This window comes from Vombatus ursinus, unplaced genomic scaffold (genome assembly GCF_900497805.2).
Source record: "Vombatus ursinus unplaced genomic scaffold, bare-nosed wombat genome assembly UNPS02001419.1, whole genome shotgun sequence".
Taxonomy (NCBI): domain Eukaryota; kingdom Metazoa; phylum Chordata; class Mammalia; order Diprotodontia; family Vombatidae; genus Vombatus; species Vombatus ursinus.
Window position 1 is genome coordinate 5212409 of NW_020941197.1, and position 27411 is coordinate 5239819.

At 39.1% G+C, this 27411-nt stretch overlaps 1 protein-coding gene across 1 annotated transcript in view; it reads left to right on the forward strand.

The window, feature by feature from the left end:
* MAP3K15 (mitogen-activated protein kinase kinase kinase 15) overlaps positions 1-27411 on the forward strand; it is a 150108-nt gene that overhangs the window by 54673 nt on the left and 68024 nt on the right. The window contains exons 5-7 of the mRNA XM_027866203.1: positions 3593-3761; positions 7003-7109; positions 27196-27366. Of these exons, the coding sequence (XP_027722004.1) occupies positions 3593-3761; positions 7003-7109; positions 27196-27366 (447 nt within the window). The remainder of the gene's footprint in view (positions 1-3592; positions 3762-7002; positions 7110-27195; positions 27367-27411) is intronic.

A 27411-nucleotide genomic window follows, 5' to 3' on the forward strand; every position in this document is an offset into this window, starting at 1 on the left:
AGAAAGAAACAAGATTTTATCACTAGTTGGATATGTGGGGTGAGTGATAGTGAGAAACCAAGGATGACACTGAGGTTTCAAACCTGAATAGTTTGGGAGGATAGTAATACCCTCAATAATAATGGGGAAGTTCAAAAGAGGGAAAGATTTAGGGGTAAAGATAATACTTTCTGTTTTGGACGTACTGAATTTGAAATAGATACAAGACATTCTGTTTGAAACACCCAATAGGCAGTTGGTGATGAAGGACTAGAGTTTAGGAGGGAGATGAGGGTTGGAGATATATAGATATGAGAATTATATGCATAGAGATGGTCATTGAACCCATGGAGTTTTATGAGGTCACTGATCTAAAGAGTATAAAGAGAAAAGAGAAGAGGGCCCAAGACATAGCTGTGATGGACCATTTTGTGGACATGACATGGTTAAACATCAAGTAAAGGAGACTGAGGAATTCTCAGACAGGTAAGAGGAGAACCAAGAGAAAGCAGAATCATGAAAACTCAGAAAGAGTGGTGTCAAATGCTGTAGTGCTTTTCTTTGTATCTCCTGTGCTTATCACATTTCCGGGCACACAGTAAGCACTTAATAAATGTTTACTGACTGAGGAAAAATAAAAACTGAGGAAAGACCATGATATTTGACAGCTCAGAGATCATTATTCATAATTTTGAAGAGAGCAGTTTGATTTGAATGATAAGGTTGGTGCCAGATTGCAGAGGGCTTAGAAGACAGTGAGAAGACAGGAATTGAAGTGTAGACTGCCTTTTCAATGACCTTAGCTGAGAGGTGGAAAAGAGATATAGGACAACAGATAACAGGTATGTTAGGGTCTAGTGAAGGTTTTTTTTTTTAAGGATGAGGAAGACATGTATGTGTTGGTAAACAGCAGGGAAGGAATCAGTAGGTAGGAAGAGACTGAAGATTATTAAGGGAGTGAGGATATTAGAGATGATGGGATGAAAGAGGGTCAAGGGTGCATATTGAGGGGTTGGTTTTGGCAAGAAGAAAGTCCACCTCTTCACTAGATAATGGAATGAAAGAGGAGATCTGGTGGGGTATGATGTCTGAGAGAGGTGAGATGAGGGGAGAAGAGGGAGCTCTTGGTGAATGGTCCCAATTTTTTCTGTGAAGTATGAGGAGAGGTCCTCAGCTGAGAAGGTAAGCAGGAAGAGCTAATATGGGAGACTTGAGGAGAAGAGGTTAAGAACAGCTGTGGTGAGTAGAATAGGGTAATTACTTATGGATAAGTAGTAGGATTGCCTTGCTGTAGTGAAGGCCTCGTTGAAATCAGCATATTTTTGTAGTAGATCCATTAAGTATAGTTTCATGATTTTCTTCAGTTCCATTCTACAGCTTGTGAGTAGAAAGTAGGCAGATAGTAGAATTAATCATGGATTGGGGTTTGGCAAGGTGTGGTGAGTGATGGGACAAGGGAACAAGATTCAGGAGCAGAAGACAGTGTGGAGTTGAATTGGTTCACCAAGCTTGAAATTGGGAAGGCAGTGTAGCCAGCGTATAGGCGATGGCCTAGCAAAATACTGAGGGCTGAGGACATGGAGAGACTGCAGGTCATGGTGAAGATGAAGTATAGGTTTAGGAAGAATAAGATGGAAAGCCAAAAGGTTATGATCTGAAAGATCATTGGTGTTCTTCAACACAGAAGAGGAATATTTGTGGGTGACTGCAAGATCTTGAGGGTGAGCCTCCCTGTGCGTGGCTGAGGTGAAGTAGAAGACTAGGTCATGGGAGCTGACTGGATTGAGAAAGTACAAAGTCAGGGCATTTGAGGAAATACCACTGTGTGTGCTGAAGTCCTCTGTTATGAGATGAGGCGGAGGGGGTAGATGTGGTCCTGGCACTGAACTCCTTTTATCACGGAGAAGATCAGCAGATGAGGGCTACCAGAAGCTGGAGTAGGTGATAAATCTGTACTGCATGAATCTAAAGCAGGAAAGCTTGCTAAAAATGACAACAGAGGAAAAATCTTGGAGTAGCAGAGGCAGCAAGGAGTCTTTCCCTATCTTGACCACTGACTGAGGGGAGAAAGATACGAGTGAAAGTTGCCAGTATGGAAAAGAATGGTCAGGGACGCAGTGATGTCTACAGTGGATCAGGTCTGGAATGAGTGCCAGAAAATGGAGGAAGTGAGAGGAGTGGGGTAAGATGAAAGGGAGTTTTGTCAGTTATGGAGCAGGTGGAAGGAGTGGGTAGATCTGTGGTGGGACGTTCCAGGAGGATGGGAAGGAGAGAGTGGACAGCTGAGGAGGAAATTTTGTTCGTCAGCAGTTGTGATTTCAGTTTCACTGGGATAGGAGAGTATGAATGAGTGGGAATATGATCATCATTGGGGAATATAACCATGCCTCCCGGCAGTCATGAATGAGAGGAAGGAAATGTTGTAACCCCAGCAGCCAGAGGGCCTGCTGGTCCCCTGGCTCCCAGTGAGTCCAGAAGCTTGCTTCAGAGACAGTGGATCTTGTGTCTTAGTGGGTCTTGGGGAAAGGCAGGAGGGGATAAAAGGAGCAGCCTCACAGCAGCCTAGAGCAGATTTCCCCTGGAAGCCTGGGGAGGAGGCAGGAGGTGACTTTTGGCTTTGGACAGCCTTGCAGCCTTACTTTTTCTATGTGCCCATTGCCTTCCCTTGTTAAAATGTAAGCTCCTTGAGGTCAAGGGCTATGTAGCTTTTGTCTTTATATCCTTAGCACTTATGTCACATAGCTGATGCTTGATAGATACTTGTTAATCAGTTGGTTGTTTGATCCTTATCTGTTTTTATTTATTTACTTATTTTTATTTTTAGGCAATTGGGGTTAAGTGACTTGCCCAGGGTCACACAGCTAGTAAGTGTCAAGTGTTTGGTCTGAGGCCGGATTTGAACTCAGGTCCTCCTGACTTCAGGGCCGGTGCTCTATCCTGTTTGATCTTATCTGAAAAAAAAAGGATGGTACCATTGGGGATGCTGATGAACTATGGGAAAGATGGTCCTTGATCATCCTGCTTGAACTTCACACTGACAGGTCCACAACATAGAAATTAGTAATTTTTTAATAGAAGTTCTAACTTAATCTTGTGACTTTGGGAAGGCTTATTGGCTCAGTATTACTTTTATTTGTGGGAAAAGAAGTATTCAAGTGTGTCACTCATTATTCTTACTCCTTTAGTCTATAAGCTGTTGGAGACAGATTGAGTTGTATATTAAATCATTTTTCCTGAAGAAAAATGAACTGTTTTGAAATTCTTTTCAAGGCTGTGATGCACTGCTTATAATTTCCTTATGTTTGTTTCTCAATATCTGTTATCCCCCTTCTCTGGTTGAGAAAACTGAGGCTCTGAGAGATTGTTTCTTTCCTACTGTTACACAGTGATTGTCTGAGGTGGAATTTGAACCCACATCTTCTGAATCAAAGTATGGTACTCTTGCCAACATGTTACACTACCTTCAAATTATGTCAGAGTCTTTCCCAGTGTAAGTGGCTCAAGTGACTAAATTAAAGACATATCAGAACAGAACTCTTTCTTTGCCTTGCTACAGAAACTGGGTCTTCATAAAGGTAAATATGACATTGTTTTCCTTTTTTTCCCCCATCAGTGCTTATTACAAGGAAACCTTGTTAAATGACATTCGGAAAGCCAGAGAAAAATATCAGGGTGATGAACTGGCAAAGGAACTAGCCAGAATTAAACTCCGTATGGATAATACTGAAGTCCTGACATCAGACATTGTCATTAATCTGCTGTTATCATACCGTGATATCCAGGTAAAGACTGACCTCTTACTAATCATTGACCCTCAAATGTGGTAAGTTAGTATGCAGCATTAAATAACCTATGAAATCCTCTCCTTATTGGGCTGGCCAATCATATGTTTTTATAGATGAGGGAATCATTTTATAGATGAGGAAATTTGGGTCCTTAGAGAGGTTGAGAGCCAGGTGTAATTTGTCAGAAAGAGTGCTTGAGGAAAGGATTTGTCATACTAAGCCTTGGGGGCAGCCAAGATGTGATGATGTGTGTGGCTTTTCTTAGAGGCTACTTGAGAGAGTTGATGCAGCTGGGAAGGGAGGGACAAGAAATCTGTGTGTGTGTGTGTGTGTGTGTGTGTGTGTGGTCATTTAAACCTCTGGAACTCTCTGTTTTGATCAGCATCCTCTATTAGGGAAAGGGAAGGTGGAATTAGGGGTTAGTCAGTGGTTATAAATCACTTTAAGGTTGCACAGGCAATAAAAAGGCCACACCTGACATAAGCCTTGGGGCAAGGAGGGGAAAAGAATTCTCCAATGGCGTGGTTTTATATTATTGAATGATTCATTTTCCACACGTTATAAGAGTCAACATGTTATATGGAAAAGAACTAGATTAATCAAATTAAAATTTTTAAAAATTCTCAGAAGAGGTCCATAGGTTGGACCTCAGAAGAGGCCCATGATAAATTGCTAAAGGGGTTCATGACACAGAAGAAGATAAAAAATACCTGGATCAGATGATCTTTAAGTTTCCTTCAGGATATCATGTTCTCTAACATTCTATGACATTGTATAATTTGAATCTACCAATCTGGGAACTAAAATGGGTTGGACTGTATAGTATTCTATAAATCTTGTAGTCATAGATATGCATAGAACCTAGGTAAGGTGTACTGCTCACACTTTTTTGACTGCTTCTGCCCACAGTGCTTATAAGCTCATTTCCTTTATATGTACTATGTTTTTCTCATTATGGGCCTTTGCTCATGCTTTTTCCTGTTCCTAGAAGGTTTTCCCTCCTTTTTCTCTATTTAATTATTGCTCATCCTGTAAAGCCCAACTCAAATGTTACTTCTCTCATGAAGACCTTGCACGATCACTCAATCATTAACTACCTTTTCCTTAGACTTCACAAAGCATTTTGTTTTCTACCTCTCTAATGCAATTATTTGCATATGTGCTGAATCTCTTTACTAGATTATAAGCTCCATCGGGATGGTGCTTTGTCATATGTAAATTTTGTATCTCTTTTGATCACTGTAGACAACATGAATGAAGGAATGAAAAAAAATTTTTAAGCATTTCCTTTACGCTAAATAGTTATCTAAGTACTGGGAATGCAGATACAAAGGTAAGACAGTCTCTACCTTCCAAGAGCTTAGGGTGTAATGGGACAGACAGCACATGGGGGAGTGGCAGCCGGGGAAGGGTGTTTTGGTTTGGGAAAACAGGCATAGTGAAATTGATTGATAGTAGCGATGGAAGTATGGATTTGATTCAGATGCATAAGTACCTTTCTACATTGTATTATGCAGACTACAATGAAAAGGCACAATGAAGTAGGAGAATATAAGCCCAGCTGCAGAGAGAATAACAAGAAGATAACCAGGGTAGAATGTGAAGCACCTCTAGGTCTAGCTAGCCATAGTGGACGATGTGAATTTGAACTCATGCTCTAACCAGTCAAGAGAGCGTGGGTCCCAGGATGAATAGAGTTGGGAGCAAGCCTCCCAGGGCATAGTGGTGAGGCTCAGGTAACTTCCTTGTTGGTGTGAAATTTTTAACTAAACTGAATAAATGAAGCATCTATTCTGTGTTGTCTACTTTTCCAGACACTGGAGAATTCCCAATCAAAATGGAAAATGAGACACAGAAATACATTCAGCCAGTTTTAAATAATGGACAGCATTTAAAGCTTTTGACTAGTAAAGAAATATCTGAATAGATAAGAAAAATATTGTACTGTGATTTCTCCCTGAAGCCTTCTTTCATTTTGCTACCAGGATTTTTGTTTTGTTTTATTTTGTTTCTCTTTGGCTTCCCCATCCCTGCCACCCACACCCAAAGTGACATAATTTTTCCTCTTTTCGTAAAACTGTTGGTGTAATCCTTTGGTTTATAGTAAAACAAGTAGTTATTGGAGTATATTAGCTTCTCCCCGGGCATGGTGAAATTGAGAGGGGTAAGAGAGAGTGGGAGATGGGGTTTGGTTTTCTGCGGTCTGGGGAAACTCTGATATGTAGAGACCTTAGTACACATTGTCACTTTGCTTCTTGGTTATGAGGGTTAGGCTAAATGAAAGAGTAGCAGGCAGGATTTTTAGCAATGGCCCACCCAATTTACAAAATCATGGTAACATGGAAAGCTGAGCTTATAAATCATTGGCCTAGAGCTGAAAGGCACCATTGAGGCCAGCTAGCTCATCTCCTTTTCAGATGAGGAAATTGAGACTCAGAGATTGTGGTTTGCCCAAGGCCACACAGTGAGAGAGAAAATAGAACCAGTAATTAAACATAGGTTCTGTGACTCAAAGTTCATTGCCTTTTCCATGATATCCAGTTATCTCCTTAATTTGTCCCACAAAACTGGCGAGAATGAAGTTGCCTTCTCTTTGCTTGAGGAGTGGGCATAAACTTTCCCATATATTTATGCCCATCCTGTCAACATTTCTGCTGAATAATTGTTCTGCTCTTCTTGTAATCTTCCTTTCATCTTTTGGATCCATGTTTTATATATGGCAGGGAGCAAAAGTTTCCATTCCCTTTCTCTTCATTTAATGTTTTTGTGACTCGCCTTTTTTGCCTCACTGCTGGTGCTAGATGGTATGGTAGACAGAGCACTGAATCTGGAATCAGGAAGACCCAAGTTTCAATCCAGCCACAGATACTTAGTAGCTCTGCCTCATTCTCCTCAACTCTAAAATGAGGATAATAACAGGACCTAACTCGCATGGTTGTTATGAGGATACAATGAGAAAATATTTGTAAAGTTCTTAGCATAGTGCCTGGCACCTAGTAGATGCTTAATACATGCTTATTCCTTTTGCTAGATTTGCATATCCAAGTGGGATTAGTTTTCTGGCTTTCTCCTTACTCATGTGCCAAAATGATGCTGCTTTTTAATTTTAATCATGAATTCCAACAGAGGAATTCATTGAGGTCCTTTTGTGCCTAAAAAAAATTGTTTTTAAAAACCAATACCTTACAATAAATATTTGTTGTTCTTCCTTTCCTGCCTTATGGCAATTGGGTGCTAGGATTATGATGCTATGGTAAAATTGGTGGAAACACTGGAGATGCTGCCTACCTGTGATTTGGCTGATCAGCATAATATCAAGTTCCACTATGCCTTTGCACTAAACAGGTAAGAATGATCATTTATATGTAAAGTTTATAAACTATAGCATCTGTGGGACTGTTCCCCTGAGGTGACAAATTTAGGTAATTACTATCAGAAGTACAAGCTTTAGTTTTTTTTTTCCCAAGGCATTAAGAAGTAAAATAATTTCTCAAATGAAAAATGCTTTTCTTAGCCCAGAGCAGGGTAGGATAAAGTGAATTATGCCAGAGGAGGCCGTGACAACCAGTTAGCGTGAGTTGTGGACTGACACCATGTTTTTCTTTGAATTGGTGGCTTTTGAACCAAGGGAGGTCGCTGCTGGCCCCTCAAAGCAGCGGCTGTAAGATGGGAGTCCTGCATACTACTTTTCACCAAGCTACTGAGGCAGTTAGGTGGTGCATTGGCTAGAACACTGAGCCTGGAGTGAGTGAAGCCCAAGTTCAAATCTGGCCTTGGACATTTACAAGCTGTGTGACCCTGGGCAAGTCACTTCATCTTTCCCTTAGTTTCCTCGGCTGTAAAATGGGGATAATAATAGCACCTACCTCAGGTTTGTTGTGAGGATCAGATGAGCTAATATTAGTAAAGCATTTAACACAGCACCTGGCATATAATAGGCACTTTAATATATATATATATACACACACATATATATACACATGTATATGTGTGTGTATATATGTATATATATGTATATATACATATATACACACACATATATTTCCTTCCTTCCACTAGAGATGTGCTGATGACTCTTATGATAGGAGGGCTTCAATTTAATTCAACAAACATTTATTAAATTCTTAACATGTGTCAGACATGGTTCTAGATAGGGAGACAAAAACAAGCATGAAACAATGCTTTTTTCTAAGGAGTTTGCATCCTATGAGTAGGGTATAATATGCACACAGAGAAATAAATATTGTCAGTCAACAACAACTGATTAAGCATTTTGTGTGCCAGGCACTATGCTGAGCACTGAGGATATAAAGAAAGGCAGAAATATAGACTTTGTCCTCAAGAAGCTCACTTTGGAATCAGAGAAAGAAAACATGTAAATAATTGTATATAATTGTATATATATGTATATATATATACACACACACACATATAATATATGTAAATATAGATACATACGTACATATGTATAAATATATGGGATTTGAGAGGAAAGGCATTAGCAGGGGTGGGTAGGGGTTGGTGGGTGGGGAGGGAACCCCACCAGGAGAGACCTCCCGCAGGGATTTGAGATATTTTAAATGAAGTCAGGAGGCAGAGGTGAGGAGGGAGGGTGTGCCAGTGAGAAGAGGCATGGAGATAAGATTTAGAGTATCATGTTCAAGGAAAAGCAGGAAGGCCAGTGTTCTGGAGGACAGAAAAGTAGAGGAAGATCAGAAAAGTAGGAAGGATTCAGGTTGTGAAGGGTTTAGGTAATTTACAGCAGGGAAGTGAGCTCTAACGTCGGAGGTGGGGGTTGTTGTCCTTCATTCTCGAAGAAGACCAAAATGGCATCACTACGTCAGAGTCTGTCCAGCTGTGTCCAGCTGTGGCTGATCAGACCAATGTGAGCTTGGAATGCTCTATGTAAGGTTGGGCACAAGTAGTCCATGTGAACGCTTGGGGTGGATTCTCTAAATTTGCACATCTCACTTTTCTGTTGAGCTACTTCAATTCTGCTTTGCTCATAGAGCATGGCACCTTCTCTGCTGTGGGCACGCCATGCTGGGTGGTCCTATGCCAGTGACTCCCATGTCACGCAGTCAATTCCAAGGTTCTTAAGAGAGACCTTGAGAGTGTCCTTGTATTGCTTCTTCTGATCATCATGTGAGCCCTTGCCCTGTGTGAGTTCTTCATAAAATAATCTTTTTGGCAAGTATACATTTTGCATTTGAACCACATAGCCAGCCCATCAGAGTTGCACCCTCTGCAGTAGAGTTTGAATGCTTGGCAGTTTAGTTTCAGAAAGAACCCCAGAGCCTAGTATCTTATCCTGCTGGGTGATCTTCAGAATCTCCCTAAGACAATTCAAGTGGAAGCAATTCAGTTTCCTGGCATGGTGCTGTTATGTTATCCAGGTTTCACAGGCATACAACAATGAGATCAGCATTTTGGCTCTGTGGACCTTCAGTTTGGTGATCAGTCTAATACTTCTCTCCTACACTTTCCTTCAGGACCTCCTAAACACTGAGCTAGTTCTGGCAATGCCTGACTCAACCTCATTATCAATGTGTATATCCCTGGAAAGTAGGAGGGAGGAGGAGATGAGGGAAGGCTTCTTAGGTAGGTGGCCTCTGGTCAGAGCCTTACAGGTGGTAAGGAATTCAGAGAAGCAGAGTTGAGGAAGGAATGCTTTGGAGTCTTTGTAAATCCATGGAAATGGGAGGTGGTTTGCTGAGTTGGAGAAACTGCTGGTAATTTCATTCAGTTGGAATATAATGAGTAAAAGGAAGTAATATAAAATAAGGCAAGTTGAAACTAGATTTTAGGGGCCCTTAAATGCCAGGTTCAGGAATCTGTTTTTGTGCAAAAGGTGCAAGGAATTTGTTTCTCTTTCAATTAAATTAAACAATCATTTTTCAAAGTACCTATATATAAAAGGAATTGTGTTAGGTAAGTGCTGGGAAATAGCAGTCTGTTTATAGAAAAAGAAGAACCAGTCTCTGCCCTGAAGGAGTTTATATTCTACTCTGGCTATACAACATGTCACAGATAAGTAAATCAAGGTAATTTGAGGAGGCTGAGAGCACTAATGGGCAGCTTGGCAGTGTGGTGGATAGTGTTGGGCTTGGAGTTAGGAGGACCTGAGTTCAAACTTGGTCTCAGACATTTACTAGCTGAGTGACCCTGAGCAAGTCACATAACCTATTTGCCTCAGTTTCTTCATCTATAAAATGAGCTAGAGAAGGAAATCTTTGCCAAGAAAACCCCAAATGGGGGCACAAAGAGTTGGATATGATTGAACAACAACAAATGGCACTTCCAGCTGAGGTAAGGAAAGGTTTCACTTAGGAGGTAACTGTGGAGCCTTGAAGGAAGCTAGGGATTTTTTTTTTTAGGCAATTGGGGTTAAGTGACTTGCCCAGGGTCACACAGCTAGTAAGTGTCAAGTGTTTTGTCTGAGGCCGAATTTGAACTCAGGTCCTCCTGACTTCAGGGCCAGTGCTCTATCCACTGCACCACCTAGCTGCCCCCGAAGCTAGGGATTCTTGAAAGGCATAGGTGCAGAGGCAGTGTGTACAAATCAATCAACATACGTGTATTAAGTGCCTACTGTGTGCCAGGCACTTTGCTAAGTGCTGGGGATCCAAAAAGGGGCAAAAGACTGTCCCTGCCATCGAGGACCTTATAATCTAATGGGGGAGACAATATGTAAACAAATATATACAAAGCAAGCTAAAGACAAGATAAATAGGAAATAATTAATGGAGGGAAGGCAGTAGAATTAAGAGGGTATTGTGGGGAAAGCTTGTGCAAAGGAACATAAATGGGAGGTGAAATGATGAGTTTCAGAACAGCTGGTAATTCAATTTGACTGAAATGTAGAGTATGGTAAGATGAAATAATTTGGGGAAGGGGTATGGGAGAAAGGTCCACGGAGGAACTTAAAGGCCAGACTAGGGGTCTGTATTTTATCCTGGAAGCAATGATTTTTGAGCAGGGGAATGATGTGGTCTCACTTGTGTTTTAGGAATATTTATTTGGCAGTCTGGTGTGAAAGATGGAAATTATGTAGGGTTTTGAGTGACCCTAAGTTATTCTTCCCCCTGAAACAAAGGTTTATAGGGAATGCTACACAATATTCATGTTTTAGCTAGGGGTTGGATTAAATGGCCTTTGAACTTCCTTCCAACTCTTCAGATTCTTGGATTTTGCATTCTATTGTATATGTAAAGAGAAAGATAGGACTGTCAAGTTACTTAGCTAGAGATGAATGAGAAATTTTCATGAGTTGCTTTTGACCTTTAACTCATGTGAAATGGAGCAAGGCAGAGTCATGAGTTAATTAGGAAAGGTGACCAGTAATGAATGATGCCTGACCCACGAATGGCAGCAGTTTTACATTAGTGGCAGAGACTGGTTCAATCCTGTGTGGTTTTTACTGTTAATGTCCACTCTGCTGCTTCTAGCAGCACTTTCAAAGATAGGATTTTCTTGGACTAACTTTGTCTTCCCATTACTTAAAATTTCCATTGAACTCAGCTATAGTAAAGCCTGTGTTTGATTCTTTGTGGTATGAGGGTTCTGTATGAGTGGTATTTATTGACTATTTGTATGATGAGCTCGTTATCATCCATAATGAGGGTATTGGTAAGGTACAGCTAAAGATCCAGGGAAGTTTCAAAGTTTAAGAAAAAAAACTTTGTATCAAAGTCACTTCTGTTTGTTTTTTTTTTTAGGCAATTGGGGTTAAGTGACTTGCCCAGGGTCACACAGCTAGTAAGTGTCAAGTGTTTGGTCTGAGGCCATATTTGAACTCAGGTCCTCCTGACTTCAGGGCTGGTGCTGTATCCACTGCACCATCTAGCTGCCTCATCAAAGTCATTTCTATCAAAGTATTTGTGAGTTCTTCAGTTAGTCAATTAATAAGCATTTATTAACCACCTACTCTGTACCAGGCACTGCTAAGCACTGGGGAAATAAAGGGAGATAAACAACAGTCTCTGACTTTGAGGAGCTCACAGTCTAATGGGAGAGAAAATAAGCAGATAACTTTAATCTATAAACAGGGTAAATAGGGAATAACTTACAGAGGGAAGGAACTAGAATAAAGAGGGATTAGGGGAGGCTTTTTGTAAAAGGTGGGATTTGAAGGAAACCAGGGAAGTGAGCAGGCAGAGATGAGGAAGTGGAGTGTATCAGGCATAGTGAACAGCCAGAGAAAATGCCTGGAGCCAAGAGATGGAGTGTCCTGTTTTGTGGAACAGCCAGGAGGCCAATGTCACTGGATCCATCGCAGGGAGTAAGGTGTAAGAAGACTGGAAAGTAAGAGGGGGCTAGGTTATGTTATGAAGGTCTTTGAACACCAAACAGCATTTTCTATTTGATCCAGGAGGTGATAGGGAGCCAATGGAGTTTTTGGACTATGTGTGTGGGTACAACATGGTCAGACCTGTATTTTAGGAAAATCACTTTATTGGTTGAATGAAGGATGGACTATAAAGGGGAGACACTTGTGGCAGGCAAATCCATCAATAGGCTATCACAATTGTGCAGGCATGAGGTGATGAACGGTGATAGTGTTGGAGGAGACAAAAGGGGGCATCAAGAGATGTTGCAAAGGTAAAATCAAGAGCCCTTTGTGACAGATTAGATATGGGGGGTGAGAGATAGTGATGAGCCTAGATGACACCTAGGTTGTGAGCCTGAGGGGCTGGGAGGACGCTGGTGCCCTCAACAGTAATAGGGGAGTTAGATGGAGAGAGGGTTTAGGGGGAAAGATAAAGAGTTCAATTTCAGATGTGTTGAGTATAAGATGTCTACTGGACATCCAGTTTGAGATGTCTGAAAGGCATTTGGAGATGCAAGAATGGAGGTCAGCTGAGAGGTTGAGTCAGGATAGATAGATATGAGAACTGTCAGCACAGAGATGGTAATTAAATCCTTGGGATCTGAAGAGATAACCAAGTGAAGTAGTATAAAGGGAGACTACAAACCCTCCGCATGGTCTTAGGGAGGCCTAAAATATTCATCAGCTGGTGGCTTCTAGACAAACTACTCTGGCTTCAGGATACTTTACTATTTAGCACACACTCAGAGCCCCCATTAAGGTATTTAATTTGACCAGCCAGCCAGAGGACATATTATTTTGAAACAAAAGGCATTTATTCAAAATGCATAACAAAATGACAAAAAAAAAAATTCCTCCACCCCTCGCCAAATACTCATAGGTTACATTCTCACTTAGGTTGCCACAACATGCATGGAGAGCACACACATGCAGAACATTCAGATCAAGAGTTTGTGTGGTCATGGTACATGTATGGAAGATATACAGATCAGAAACCTGTTGGGTCAGGGCCCATGTGTGAGGTCATATACTTTTGGAGGGATATGTATAACATGTGGTAAGGGTGTACATTTGACTGGTAGCTCGAGGCCCTGATTCTGCAGGACTTCCAGCATCCTCCTGTGATGTTAATATGTTATAATATGCTGACGTATTCTGGGAGTCATTGCTGGCCTCATTATCCCTCAGCTATCTCTGATGCTTTCTGCTGGGCTTCAGCTCTTCAGAGCTATCTAGTGGGCTCTGTTCTCCCATCTTCTGAGGATTAATCGCTAGAAAACCTCTTTCCTTAACTAGAGCTAGGCTGACCTTCTTTTAAGGCATAGGAGAGGCTGTGAACTACTGTATTTCAGCTAGATAAATCAACAACAACAAGCAGAAAGCTTCTAAGCCAAGCCTGTTTTTTTAACTATTATTTTCAGGTGTTGATATTCAGGCCGTGGTCCCAGATAACTGTCTATTATAAGGTCATGAAATTTGTAAAAACCTCCTCTCCCATTACATTTCTCATTATAAGCCTGTATCTCTAAAACCTCTTTTGAGGATTCTGCCCAGAAAACTCTCAGGAACTACATAGAAGCTAGGGCAAGGAAATCCAAATAACTCCCAAGATCTTCTTTGATTTGCTTGTAAATAAAGTAAGGGCAAGAACAGAAGATCAGGTGAAGCATCTTGACCACATTTCTTCCTTCTTTATGTATATCTGCCAACTACAAGAAAATTTACAATCTCCCTGCATAAACTATTTACCCACATTTACAAAGCTGATTAGATATTATAGTTATATGATGGTATTGAAAACAGTGATTGTGGATCGTTTTTGAAATGTCAATGTCAGAAGAGTTAAGGATTCAATTAATACTTGGCTACATTTTTCTGAGAGTTAGTTTGCCATCAGTGAGACTTTAGAATACAGTTTGTCATATATATATATATATATATATATGTTGCAATATATATATATGCAATATATATATTGCAAACATACTTATCCCCCTCAACCCATTTCCTCCCATTCATTCTCTCTAGTTGCTTTAAACCATCTTCTTTACACAATGCAAATTAAGATATGTTATATATTTGGCTTTAAAGTACCTTTAGGCTGCACATCAGGACTGAGAAAAAAAACCAGTGATAACCAGTTCAACATCACTTCACTTATTCCCCTTTTGAGAATTATGTTGATGTATATGGAATTTCTGCATTTCATTAGAATGTAAAATTTTAGAATAGTGAAATCATCACTATTAGGATTTCCAGTATAATGAATCTTGACACATATTAATTATTAACCATTCTCATGGTACATACAGATTGACTTTTGAATGGGGATATTGTTGGGTATCCTTTGTACTGCCTACTCACGAGGTTGTTTTGGGATAAGTTCTAAATAAGTATTAGCTATTATTATTGTTGTTGTTGTTATTATTTAGCTGTCTGGCAGCAAATAACACACCCATATCCTCTGCTACCTGGTGTACCCAAACAAGAGACACCCCAGGGAATTCAGAAATAATCAGTGCTAGATGATATGGAGACTCTAAGCCTTGGAAGCTCTCAAAACTTGTCTGGATTAGTCAAGACTAAAAGGAAAATCCTTAAAACTTTATAACTGTTAATCAAGAGTTGTGAAGATAGTAAAGGGAGGTGTGGGATTGCTGAGCCTCTCCAACCGTGTTGCTGCTCTTCCAGAGAATGGAACTCAATGCAATGCTTCACTTCTGCGTCCTTGCCCACGTCTTCCTTAGTCAAGGGAGGGGGAGCAGAAAGTGGTACTTCCTAGGGGCAGCTAGGTGGCGCAGTGGATAAAACCCCGACCTTGGAGTCAGGGGGACCTTAGTTCAAATTCGACCTCAGACACTTGACACTTACTAGCTGTGTGATCCTGGGCAAGTCACTTAACCCCAATTGCCTTACCAAAAAAAAAGTGTTACTTCCTGTTGGTATTTTTTTTTTAAATAGCCCTGGAGATGTATTTCAGTCCCAGTTCTGCTATCACCATTCTTCTGTCATTCCTCACTCCCCCAGTCACTTCATCTAAAGAGTAGAAACATCCATGCTCCAATCTTCCAGAAAGACCCTGAGGAATGGACCCTGAGGAATCTTTGTGTACTTAGTGGAGTCCTGGGACTGAAGTCTGGACATGGATAGTTTCTGATCTTGTCTCAGCAACTCACTTTCTATCCTGACAGGTACTCTCTGTGACTCAGTTTCCTTATCTGTACAGTGAGGAGGTTGGAGTTGATGACCTTTCAGGTCCTTTTCCAACTCTAAAACTATGATCCATTGACCTCTTAGACTCTCCTTTGGTGAATTCTTTCCCCCCTTTAAGGCTGCCCTTCTTTGGGCAGGGAAAGAACCAGTCTCAAGTGATTATTATTCTTTCCAGCACCTTTGCTTGTTAAAGGGATAATTATATAGGGACTGCTTCTCCCCCACCCCCAGATATAAGAGGCATCACTTTTTTCTTAATATTTTGATGACTCTTTCAGTATAATTGATTTTATTTGGAACCCCATATTTTATACATTTAGAAAACATTTTTCTGAGAAGGGGTTCATGAGCTTCACCCTTCTTCCAAAGGTGGAGTGTCCAAAACACTGGAGACCCCAAAAAGATTAAGAAACCCTAATAGAGAAAAAAGGTGTTATTTCATACTTTACTGAAGTTTTTTTTTAAGTGATGGTCCATCCAGGTTATTCTCCCAAAGCCTTAATAAATACAATAAATACTCATTTAATATTTAATTGATGTTTAATATTAGCTGGCACATTGGAGAAATAGGACACATTTTACACTAGAGTGCTATTTCTGTATGCTCTATGTTGTTCAGTCATTTTCAGTCATGTCCAACTTTTCATGACCCCATTTGGGATTTTCTTGACAGAGATACTGGAGTAGTTTGCCATTTTCTTCTCTAGCTTATTTTACAGATGAGGAAACCAAGGCAAAGAGGGTTAAGTGACTTGCCCAGGGACACATGGCTAGTATCTGAGGCCAGATTTGAACTCAAGAAGATGAGATTCCTGGGCCGGCACTCTATCCACTCTACCATGTAGCATGCACTGTGGTATAGCACATTTCTGGTCATTTGCTAGAGCTCTTATAAGAGAGGAAATCTACTGATTGGTGATTGGAGTGGGAATAAGGAGACTTGGTCCTACTTTGTCACTAACTGGTTATGTGACCTTGGGTAAGTCTTTTAACTAAAATAACAATAATAAAAACAATTAAAGTAATAAGTTATTTAAAATAATAATTGACGCTCATATGTTACTTAAATAGTTCACAAGGCACTTTACATACACAGAGGGCTTAGGTTCAAAATCAGGCTTTGCTGTTTACTACCTGTGATATCTTGGGACTGTCACTTAGTTTTTTTGGGTCCCAATTTCCTCATCTGTAAGATGAAAGGGTGCCAAATCTCATTGTTTCTCCCATTACAAGATCTTTCTTATATGTCCATTTTTCTCCTCATCCATAGTCACTACCCTATTTTAGAACCTTATCATCTTGTAGAGACTATCACAGTAGCCTTAAAAAACTATTTTTTATTATAAAGCATTTAATTTTTTTTTGCCTTTTACCTCTCTTTTTATTGGAAAACACACACTCACACATACACACACAGAGTTCTTCTAAATATGCGTAATAAAGCAAAATAAAAACAGTAAGCTTCCATTGGTCTTCTTGGCTCAATTCTCTTGGTACCCACAAAATATGAAAAGACCTAGAGGTAGACCTCCAGCCTCTTTGGGGACCCTTTGGGAGAACATGAGTAAGGATGAGAAGGCATGGATAGGTTACAATCTGTGCTAGTGGAAGGATTGCCCACATTGATGAAATCTCAGCTCCATTGAAAAAATGGAAATGGCACCTCAAAAAGTTTCTGAACCTGACCAAATCATGTAGAAGAAATCTGTGCTGGAGGCAACACAATACAGAAGCCACCTCAAGGAGAGATATTCAAGATATATCAAATTGGGAATGATACCAAAAGAATGATGATCTGTAGCATTTAAAATTAATTTTTAAAAATTAATTAAATTAAAAAATTAATTAAAATATTTAACCCATCAAAAATAGACATGAATATCTCTGTATGCAATGAAGAAAAAAATGATTTTAAAGTATATGTATGTGAATGTATATGTATACATATACGTATATATGAAATTTAACTTTATTGTGCTAACCACATCTTCCTTGTCTATATCATCATTTGAACTTCCTCTTCTTCTCCTATCTTTTTTTGTTACTATTACTAACCTCATTTCTACCCACAACATTATTCCAGCCGTTGCACCCCCATCCCCCTGATGAAAAGCCTTCCTTTGTTACAAACATAGGTGGTCAAGAAAAACAAATTTATGTTGAATTTGCCATGTCTAAAGATGTCTGTTACATTCTGTACCTGTTACAGTCCATTACTGCTCCACCAAGAGGTAGAAGCACTTTCCATTCTAGGGTCATAATTGATTATTGCTTTGATCAGCTTTCTTAAGTTTTTCAAAATAGTTATCCTTTACAAGGTTGTAGTCGTCTTGTAAATTCTCCTAGTTCTGCTCACTTTACTCTTCATCAGTTCATGCAACTCTATCCAGGTTTCTCCAAGTACATCTCTTTTGTCAGTATGGTACAATATGATACAATAATATACTATTACTTTTGTCTACCACAGCATATTCAATCATTTCCCAATTGATGGACACTCACTTTGTTTCTAGTTATTTGCTATGAAAAAAAGTTCTGCTGTAAATATTTTTGTTCCTCTGTCTTTGATCTCTAGATTATAAGTCTAGTAGTAGTATTGCTCTGTCAAATGACATGCACGGTTTAACAGCATTTGAGGTATAATTGGGGTGAATTGCTTTCCAGAATGGTTAGACCATTTCACAGCTTTACCACAATGTATTGGTGTGCCTGACTTCCCCCAACTTCTCCAAAAATTGTCATTTTCCTTTTTTGTCATTTTTGCCAATCTAAGTGTGAGGTGGAATCTCAGAGTTACTTTAATTTGCATTTCTTTTATTTTTAGTGATTTGAACTCTGCTGCAAACACTTGGTAGCTGTGTAACCCTGAGCAAGTCACCTACCCTCTCTTAGCCTCAGTTTCCTAATCTATAATTGGAATAAAATAGTATCTACACCACAGATGTTGTAAGGATCAAATGAGATAATATGTAAAGCATATTGCAAACCTTTAGTGCTACATAAATTATTATTAGAACATTTTTTCATGTGATTGCATTTCTTTTGACAGCTGCTTATTTGTATCCTTGGACCATTTATCTATTGGGAAATGTCTCTTGTTCTTAAAAATCTGTATGAATTTTCTAGACACCTAATACGCCAGGCCTTTATCAGAGAAATTTGTAACAAAGATGTATTCCTAGTTCACTGATTCCCTTCTAATTCTTACTTAACTGATTTATTTGTGCAAAAAACTTTTCAATCTTATGCAGTAGAATTGCCCATTTTATTTCCTTTCTTTGTTTACTTTGGTTGAGAAGTCTTCCGCTATCCATAATTGTGAAAAATATTCCTTTTCCTGTATTGGAAGAGGTGGTTTTCTCAATAGGAGTACCTATAACACCGACGAAATTATGGGTCTGAACCCTCCCCCAAAAAAGGTATTACTGAAGAATATTGTTGTTATGGGATTTTTCAACCTATAGCCAATTAGTGCTCTAAATGGTATTTTTACAGAAGCAAAATGGTGAGTAGGCATTTGAGAAGACATCATTTGCCACTGAGCCATATGCTTACCTTTTCATTAGTTAAAAGTTTTTATGAGGATTGTTCATATACATGTTGAGGGTATTCTTGGTGATAACATGAGAAAGGAGCAGACAAGCATACAGGATGTTAGACTACTTTCTACAGCAGATCACACAACTGCCTGAGACATTAGATACAGAAAATTTAAGATCCCTGTGGGTCCATTGTTTGCAGAACTAAAAAAAAAATTCGACTCAGTAGAATAAAACACTACTGTAAAAATCTTCTTCCAACAGAGCTGCTCTCACACCTGTGTTAAAATCACACACGATCTTTCAGCAGATGACACTGCAGAGAAAACTTTGTTCGGTGACCTGCTGAGTATAACCATCAGCACATCTTAAGTTTCCGTCATTGTCAGAGAAGATGTCTTGCTCTGGGTGAAGCCCAGTAGTGAAAGGATTCTCTGTCATTGATGAGATTCTCTAAATTCTCCTTTTTGCAGATGGCATGTTACTAGTTGCATTGAGTCTCAGAATACTAAAAGGCTTTCTCACTTAAATTGCAAATAATTGGAAAGAAAAAAAAACAGTAGAAAAACCAAGTGAATGGCAAATTCATGACACCTAGATTATGGTATGCAACTGAAATATAACTCTTTGTGTCATTTTGGATGCAGAGGTTTTTTTTTTTTAATAAGAGGATATCACACTGAATTGCTTTGGGAAATTGTTCAGTACTCTGAGTGATTTTTAGGGTCATGCAAAAGAAAAAAAAATAATCTGGTTGCCTTGCCAATGATTAACACACATTTTACTAAACATGGTGATGAAAGACTAAAATTCTAAACTACACTAAAATTCTATTTTTAAAAATTCCTGGTCATATGTCTTTGTTTTCAAAAGCTAGATAAAGCAAACCATTGGCCTGGGGCATACATCTCCAGCAGTAAATTCCTACACCAGTTGTAGGAAAATATAAATTGAAACTATAAAAATACTGCAAAAAGTTGATTACATAGTGGAGATACTATGGTCCAGTGGGGCAGCTAGGTGGCACAGTGGATAGAGTGCCAGGCCTGGAGTCAGCAAGACCTGAGTTCAAATCCAGACTCAGATACTTTACTAGCTTTGTGACCTTGGGCAAGTCACTTAACCCTGCTTGCCTCAGTTCCTCATCTGTAAAATGAGCTGGAGAAGGAAATGGCAAACCACTCCAGCATCTTTACCAAGAAAACCCCAAATGGGGCCATGAAGAGTCAGATGCAACTGAAATGACTGAACAACCAAAATATATAATGTAGTGCAGCGGTGTCACACTCCTGACCCTTGGTCTGCATGCAGCCCACAGAACACTTGGGGCTGGAATCAGATTAAAATGTGATCAGAAAATATTTAACAAAATTAAATTTAAAAATATAATCTAACACAGATAATATTAATTTATGATTTTCTAAGTCAACATACAGCCCTTAAGGATCTGTTTCCATTTAAGTTTGACACCACTGCTGTAGTGGATATTGAACTGTGTGGGAGTCAGGAAAATTTGAGTTCAAATTCCATCTTTGATAAGATACTGACTATATGTCCTAGTAATTCATTTAGCTCCCCATTTTCCCCAGGGAACTCTTTTTCTTTTAAATTATCTTTTGTTCCTTCCTTCTTTCCTTCCTTCCTTCTTTCCTTCCTTCTTTCCTTCCTTCCTTCCTTTTCCTTCTTCTTCTTCTCCTTCCTTCCTTCTTTCTTTCCTTCCTCCCTTCCTTCTTTCCTTCCTTCCTTCTTTCCTTCCTTCCTTCCTTCTTTCCTTCCTTCCTTCCTTCCTTCCTTCCTTCCTTCCTTCCTTCTTTCCTTCTTACCTTCCTTCCTTTCTTCCTTTTCCTCCTCTTCTTCCTTTTCCTTTTCCTTCTTCTTCTTCTCCTTCCTTCCCTCATTTCTTTCCTTCCTTCCTTCCTTTCTTTTTTAAAAAAGTAAATAGTATTTTGTTTTTTCTAGTTACATGTAAAGATAACTTTCAACATTCATTTTTTATAAGATTTTGAGTTCCAAGTTTTTCTCTCTCTCTTCCTCTCCTCCTCCCTCCTCAAGATGGCAAGCAATCTGATATAGGTTATATATGTGCAGTCATGTTAAACATATCTCATGTTGTAAAAGAAGAAATACAGCAAAAGGAAAAAACCACAAAAAATAAAAAACCAAAAAAAGAGGGAAAATAGTACCCTTCGATCTGCATTCAGACTTCATAGTTCGTTCTCTGAATGTGGACAGCATTTTCCATCGTGATTCTTTTGGAATTGTCTTCGATCATTGTATGGCCGAGGAGAGCTAAGTTTTTCATAGTTGATCATTGCACAGCATTGTTGTTACTATGTACAATGTTTTCCTGGTTCTGCTTGCTTCACTTTGTATCAGTTCACGTAAGTCTTTCCAGGTTTTTCTGAAGTCTGCCTGCTCATCATTTCGTATAGCACAATAGTATTCCATTACATTCATATACCACCATGTGTTTAGCCATTCCCCAGTTGATGGGCATTCCCTCAATTTCTGTTTCTTTGCCACTGCAAAAAAAGCTGCAATACATAGTTTTTGTCCATGTGGGTCCTTTTCGCGTTTTTATGATCTGTTTGGGATACAGACCTAGTAGTGGTTATTGCTGGATCAAAAGTATGCACAGTCTGGTTGCCCTTTGGGTATGGGGAAAGTCTTTTAAGACTAACTTGCAGATCAGTTACTGCTTTGAATCGGTAAAAGAATTTACTTGATGCAACTCTCCTTGTGTGTATGAACTCACAGGTCTGGACTGCCCCCTTCTGCTCCCCACCCCAATCATATGGACAAATTAAGAATCAAATGAGCAGTTGTTTATGTTATATGTATTGAGTGTTGAGGAAAGAAGGCATCATGAAAGTGGGACTTCCAGGGGGATCTCCTCTTTTGGTTAACTGGGGAAGACTACTGGGAAGAGATAGGTGGGGTTTGAGGAGGTGTTTGAATGGTGAAAGGGAGAGAGTTTTTGTGATGGTTCAGGAAGTCATTTTTAGCTCAGTATGCATTTTGAGAGAATTCTGGGAGTCAGGATTTGGATGATTAGAAGGAATCACTGAAAGAATTTACCTAAGAAGATGCTGACCTAGAATAAAAATAATAATGATGATAGCTTGAATTTGTATAGTGCTTTATAAATATTTTTTTGTTTTTATTCCCACAACAACCCTGTGAGAGGTAGGTGCTATTATTATCCCTATTTTACATTGGAGGAAATTAAGGTAGAGGTTAAGTAACTGGCCCAATGTCGTACAACTAATAAATGTCTGAGGCAGGATTTGAATTCAGGTCTTCCTGATTTCAGGCCTAGTAATGTTAGAAAAATAAGATACATAAAGCCTGAGTTTTGATTTCTAGCTTTCCTTGGTATTATATGTCTATGGAGTCTTTCTGACTGCAGACCCAGGGCTCTATGCAGCACTGCCTCACCAAGCTGACCCAGAAGAGAGTGGAACAAAGAGTGCCTAGAGGGATCAATATGCTAATGAAAATATGTATACTATAATATGCTTTTTATAGTTCTCAGAAGAAAATGGAATAGTCAATAGTCATGGAAAAATCAGAAGATAGTTTTGGCAACATCAATGGATGATTGGAAGAGGGAGAAGAGGTGGGTTGTACCATAGATTTAGAGTTGGAAGGGACTTTAGGGGTCATCTAGTTCAAACCCCTCATATTAAAGATGAAAACTGAAGCTTTTAGAGGTATTAAGACATCCTTGGTCACACAGGTAGTAGACAACTGAGTCAGGATTTGAACCCATGCCCTCTTCAATTCCAAATGCAACCAGCTTTTGCTGGCAAAGTACCTAAACTCTGAACTAGAATGTACATTTCCACTGGGTTCCAAAAGGGAGAAAAATTTAGATGACTTTTTTACACTAAGGTAACCTTTCTCCTCTTTGCCCTTATGACACACAGGGATTAGGATTTTACTAATGGTGCTAGTAGGTCAGGCAGATCATCAGCAGAGCTATCAGCTGGTAATTCCATTCACGGCCTGAACTGATGACCTGGCCTGAACTTTTTGTCAACCAATGACATGTAAGTTTTATTTCTCCTGGAGGACACTGCTCTGTTGTAAGTAAAAGCAATGCGTTTAAGTTCAGACTGAAGAGAGCTTAGGGATCGAAACATCATGAGTAGAACACACTAATAGTATTTGCATCATGTGGCCTTAGACAGTTTTCGTTTGTAGAGTCAGAAGAGTTTCCCTTGGGTGATTATGTGATTTCTTAGACTCTGGCAAATAAGTTGATGTAAAATTAGCAAACTTGCTGCTTCGGCCAGAAGCTCTCCTTGTCAATATGTAGATTCAAGCTGGTGGAAGTGATTTTCTTCTCTAACAGCCAACTCCTTTTACTGTATTTGCTAAAAACTGTCCAGAGTTCATTCTTTTGTTCTCTGAAGAAGAATGAAGAGGAGTCTCATTTCAGGTAGTGTCTCTTACCTGCATTTGGAGCAATCATTTAGTCACATTCCACTGAAGTTGAATCAGGCGTTGGTTTTACAATAATATCAAGACTTGATCAAAAGGCTGAAATAAGCAGAATTCAGGGGGCCTGCATGACCACCTGTGACAGACCTGGAATCCAATATAACAACCCATCAACTGACAAATATTTATTAGACAATTGCAAATATGTTCAAAGGACATTCTAGGGGACATGGTCTCTTACTTCTAGAATTTATAATTTTGATAAAAAGTTGAATGACCATGGATTTTTATCTGGGAATTTGTTCACTCCTGTAGACAGTATCCCTCATAGGTTCATAGCTTTTAAGCTAAAAGGGGCCTTAGAAGTCATTGAGTTTAACCTTCTCATTTTTGTTTTTCAGTCATGTCTGACTCTTGTTTTCTTGGCAGAGATACTTGAGTGCCATTCCTTGCCATTCCTTCTTCAGCTCATTTTACAGATGAGGACACTGAGGCAAGCAGGATTAAGTGACTTGCCCAGAGTCACACAGCTAGTGTCTGAGGCTGTATTTGAACTCATGAAGATAAGTCCTCCTGACTCCAGGCCTGGCCCTCTATCCACTGTGCCACCTAGCTTCTCTCATTTTTACATATAAGAGAACTGAGACTCTAAAAAGTTAGGTAATTTTCCCAAGATCTCACTGGCAGTAAGTGTTAACAGTAGGATTTGGACCCTAAGTCCTCTGACTCCATTCCTTTTTTTTTTTTTTTTAGTTTTTAAAAAATATATTATATATCCATTTTTAACATTCATTTAAAAAATTTTGAATTCTGTATTCTCTGCCTCCCTCCAGCCCCTCCCTATCCATTAAGAAGGCAAACAGTATTTCAATTATACATGTGTAGTCATGTAAAACATATTTCCATATTAGCCATGTTGCAAAAAAAGGCAAGAAAAATAAAAAAGAAAGGTATATTCTCTTCTTTTCTTCTTCCATGGATTATAAAAATAACCTATAGTTTATAAAGTGCTTCCAAGTGTTTCTTTTGATTCTTATGAGAGCCCCATGGAAAAGTATAAGGTCTGACATTATTATCTTATTTTACAAATAAGGAAAATGGGATTCAAGAGAATTTAAATGACTTGCCTCAGGTCACCCAGCTGAACTCAAACTCAAGTCTTTTGGCTCCTAGGCCATTTATTATAGGATACCCGATAAAACCAAAACTTTGAAAAACTATAGTTTCCCCTTCATTCCCCCCCCCCCACACCCCCAACATAAGTTAAATGCAAATCACCTACCTCCTGTTGCTCATTAACTTTTATTAAGAATTTTTGTTGGAGGGGGCAGCTAGGTGGCAAAGTAGATAGAGCTCTGGCCTTGGAGTCAGAAGGACGTGAGTTCAAATCCAGCCTCAGATACATGACAGTTACTAGCTGTGTGACCCTGGGCAAGTCACTTAATCCCAATTGCCTCACTAAAAAGCAAAAAAAAAAAAAAGAATTTTTATTGGGTGGAGAATGGGGGAAAGCTAGAGAAAAAAGGGAGAAGGGGCATAAAGGTTGCTTGGGAGATTGTATAAACCATTTTTCAGTAGAATAGATCTTAGTTTGTCGGTTTCTATTAATTGACAAAATTCTCATGTTACCCGAAACAGGCAGCTGGCTACCACTCGTATTGGTGACTGATTAAACACAACAGTTCTGAAATATTGGCTTGTTCTTGGATACCTTGGGGTCTGGAAATCATAAGCAGATAAGCGAAATGGATTGTTAATCTCCAAGGGGATTGGACTATTTAGCAGCTCTCCTTAAAGTGGCTTTTAACTCAAAAGTTCTCTTTGCTTTTTCCCTTGCAAATGTTTGATATGTGTGTATGTGTATTTGTGTGTGTATGTGTTTCCCCAACCTCAAATGACCTTTTGTTGTGAATGGAAAGAGTAAATTTCAAATTAAGGAATAAGGTGGGGCAAATCTAGATGTAACTAGACCCCAAAGGCTTAAAATCACATTAACAACTAAGAAGTTCGGGAGGGTTAATGCAGCCTTTTCATAAATCTGAACCTTGGACACTTTAAAAAAATTTGACTCATAGCAGATGCAGAAATTTTGTACCTCCTTAAGTGTTTAATCTTTTTCATTTTTTTCTCCATAGGATCCAGAGATTAGCTTGAGGATAAATGTCATCTGTTAAAAATGTTTAGCAGAATTTATTCAGTTGGGGATAGGGGTTGGCTTCCTTTACTGAATGAATAAGCGGGGAGAAAATGGACTCTTCCTCAGGGGAACAATTTGTAGACTGAATAGGAATTAATCTCATGAATAGAGAAAGGAAGCATCAGGTGCATTGGGGAGGGTCCAAATCAAGAATATGATAAAATCAGCTGCCACGTAATCTCATTAGAATGAAGCAATTAGATATCACAGTGGATAGAATCACCAAGTCAGGAAGACCCAAGTTTGAATTTTGCCTCGGGCACGAGTTATGTGACTCTGGGCAAAATATGTGTATCCACACATCTGTGTATCTATACATGCATATGTATGTATACATATAATGTGCATGTGTGTATATATGTATACATGTATATATGTGTGTGTATATATATATATACACACACACACTTATACATACATACCTACACACACACACACACACACACACACACACACAAACATACAGTGAGGTGGCACAGCGGATAGAGCACCAAGCCTGGAGTCAGGAAGACTCATATCTGTGAATTCAAATCTGGCCCCAGACACTTACTAGCTGTGTGACCCTGGGCAAGTCATTTAAACCCGTTTGCCTCAGTTTTTTCATCTTTAAAATGAGCTGTAGAAGCAAATGGCAAATTGCTCTAGTATCTTTGCCAAGAAAACCCCAAATGGAGTCGCACCGAGTCAGACATGACTGAAACAACTGAACAGCAGCAATTGATATATGTATATATGTGTATATGTATGTGTGTATATAAGTTTCTTTCCTTTTAGTATGTAAATTCCTTGAGGGCAGAAGCTTGAATTTTTCTTCTTTTATCCCCATTGTGGAGTAACTGGCACATAGTAGATGCTTAATAAGTGTCTGAATCTTCATATACTTGATATATTTTAAAGGAAAACAGGTTATTGCTTTTTTTTTGTTTGTTTAAGCAGAAGACCAAAACTGTTGTTCTAGGGCAGGGTTTGTTTTTTTTTAGCATATATTTTATTTTTTCCCAAATTACATGCTAAAACAGTTTTTAACATTTTTTTTAAAGTTTTTAATTCCAAATTCTATCCCTCCTTTTCTCCCTCCTCGCCCAAGATGGTAAACAATCAGAATAGGTCATACATGTGCAATCATGTAAAACATTAACATATTAGTCATTTTGTACAAAAAAGTCTTGAAGAAAAGAAAAAGAAAGTAAGAAAGAAAGTCAAAAAGAGCATGCTTCAGTCTGTATTCAAACAATATCAGTCCTTTCTCTGGAGGCAGATAGTATGCTACATTATTAGTCTTTTGGGATTATATTGCTGAGAATAGCTAAGCCATTCACAGTTCTTCCTCATACAATATTGCTGTTACTGTGTATGTCTTTCCAGGTTTTTCTGAAATCATCCTGCTCATCGTTTCTTACAGCATAATAATATTCCATGATAATATTCCACAATCATATACCATAGCTTGTTTAGCTATTCCCCAATTGATGGGCATCCCTTCGATTTCCAATTCTTAGCCACCAGAAAAAGAGGTGCTATAAATATTTTTGTACAAATAGGTCCTTTTCCCTTTTTTATGTCTTTTTTTAAGTCTTTATAGACTTAACAGTGGTACTGCTGGATCAAAGGGTATGCACAGTTTTATAGCCTCTAGGGCAAGATTAAAATGAAAAATCGTCTTTGTTTGCCACCAGCCTCTCATGATGATATATGAATGTATTTTAGGAGAAATCATGCCGGTGACCGAGGGAAGGCACTCCAAGTGATGCTTCAGGTTCTACAAACATGTGATCATCCTGCTCCAGATATGTTCTGCCTGTGTGGGAGAATCTATAAGGATATGTTCCTTGATTCGGACTGCAAGGATGTGGAAAGCAGGGACTCTGCCATTGAATGGTGAGATTAAATTCTATTTCACATCAATTTCTACTTTACATGAAA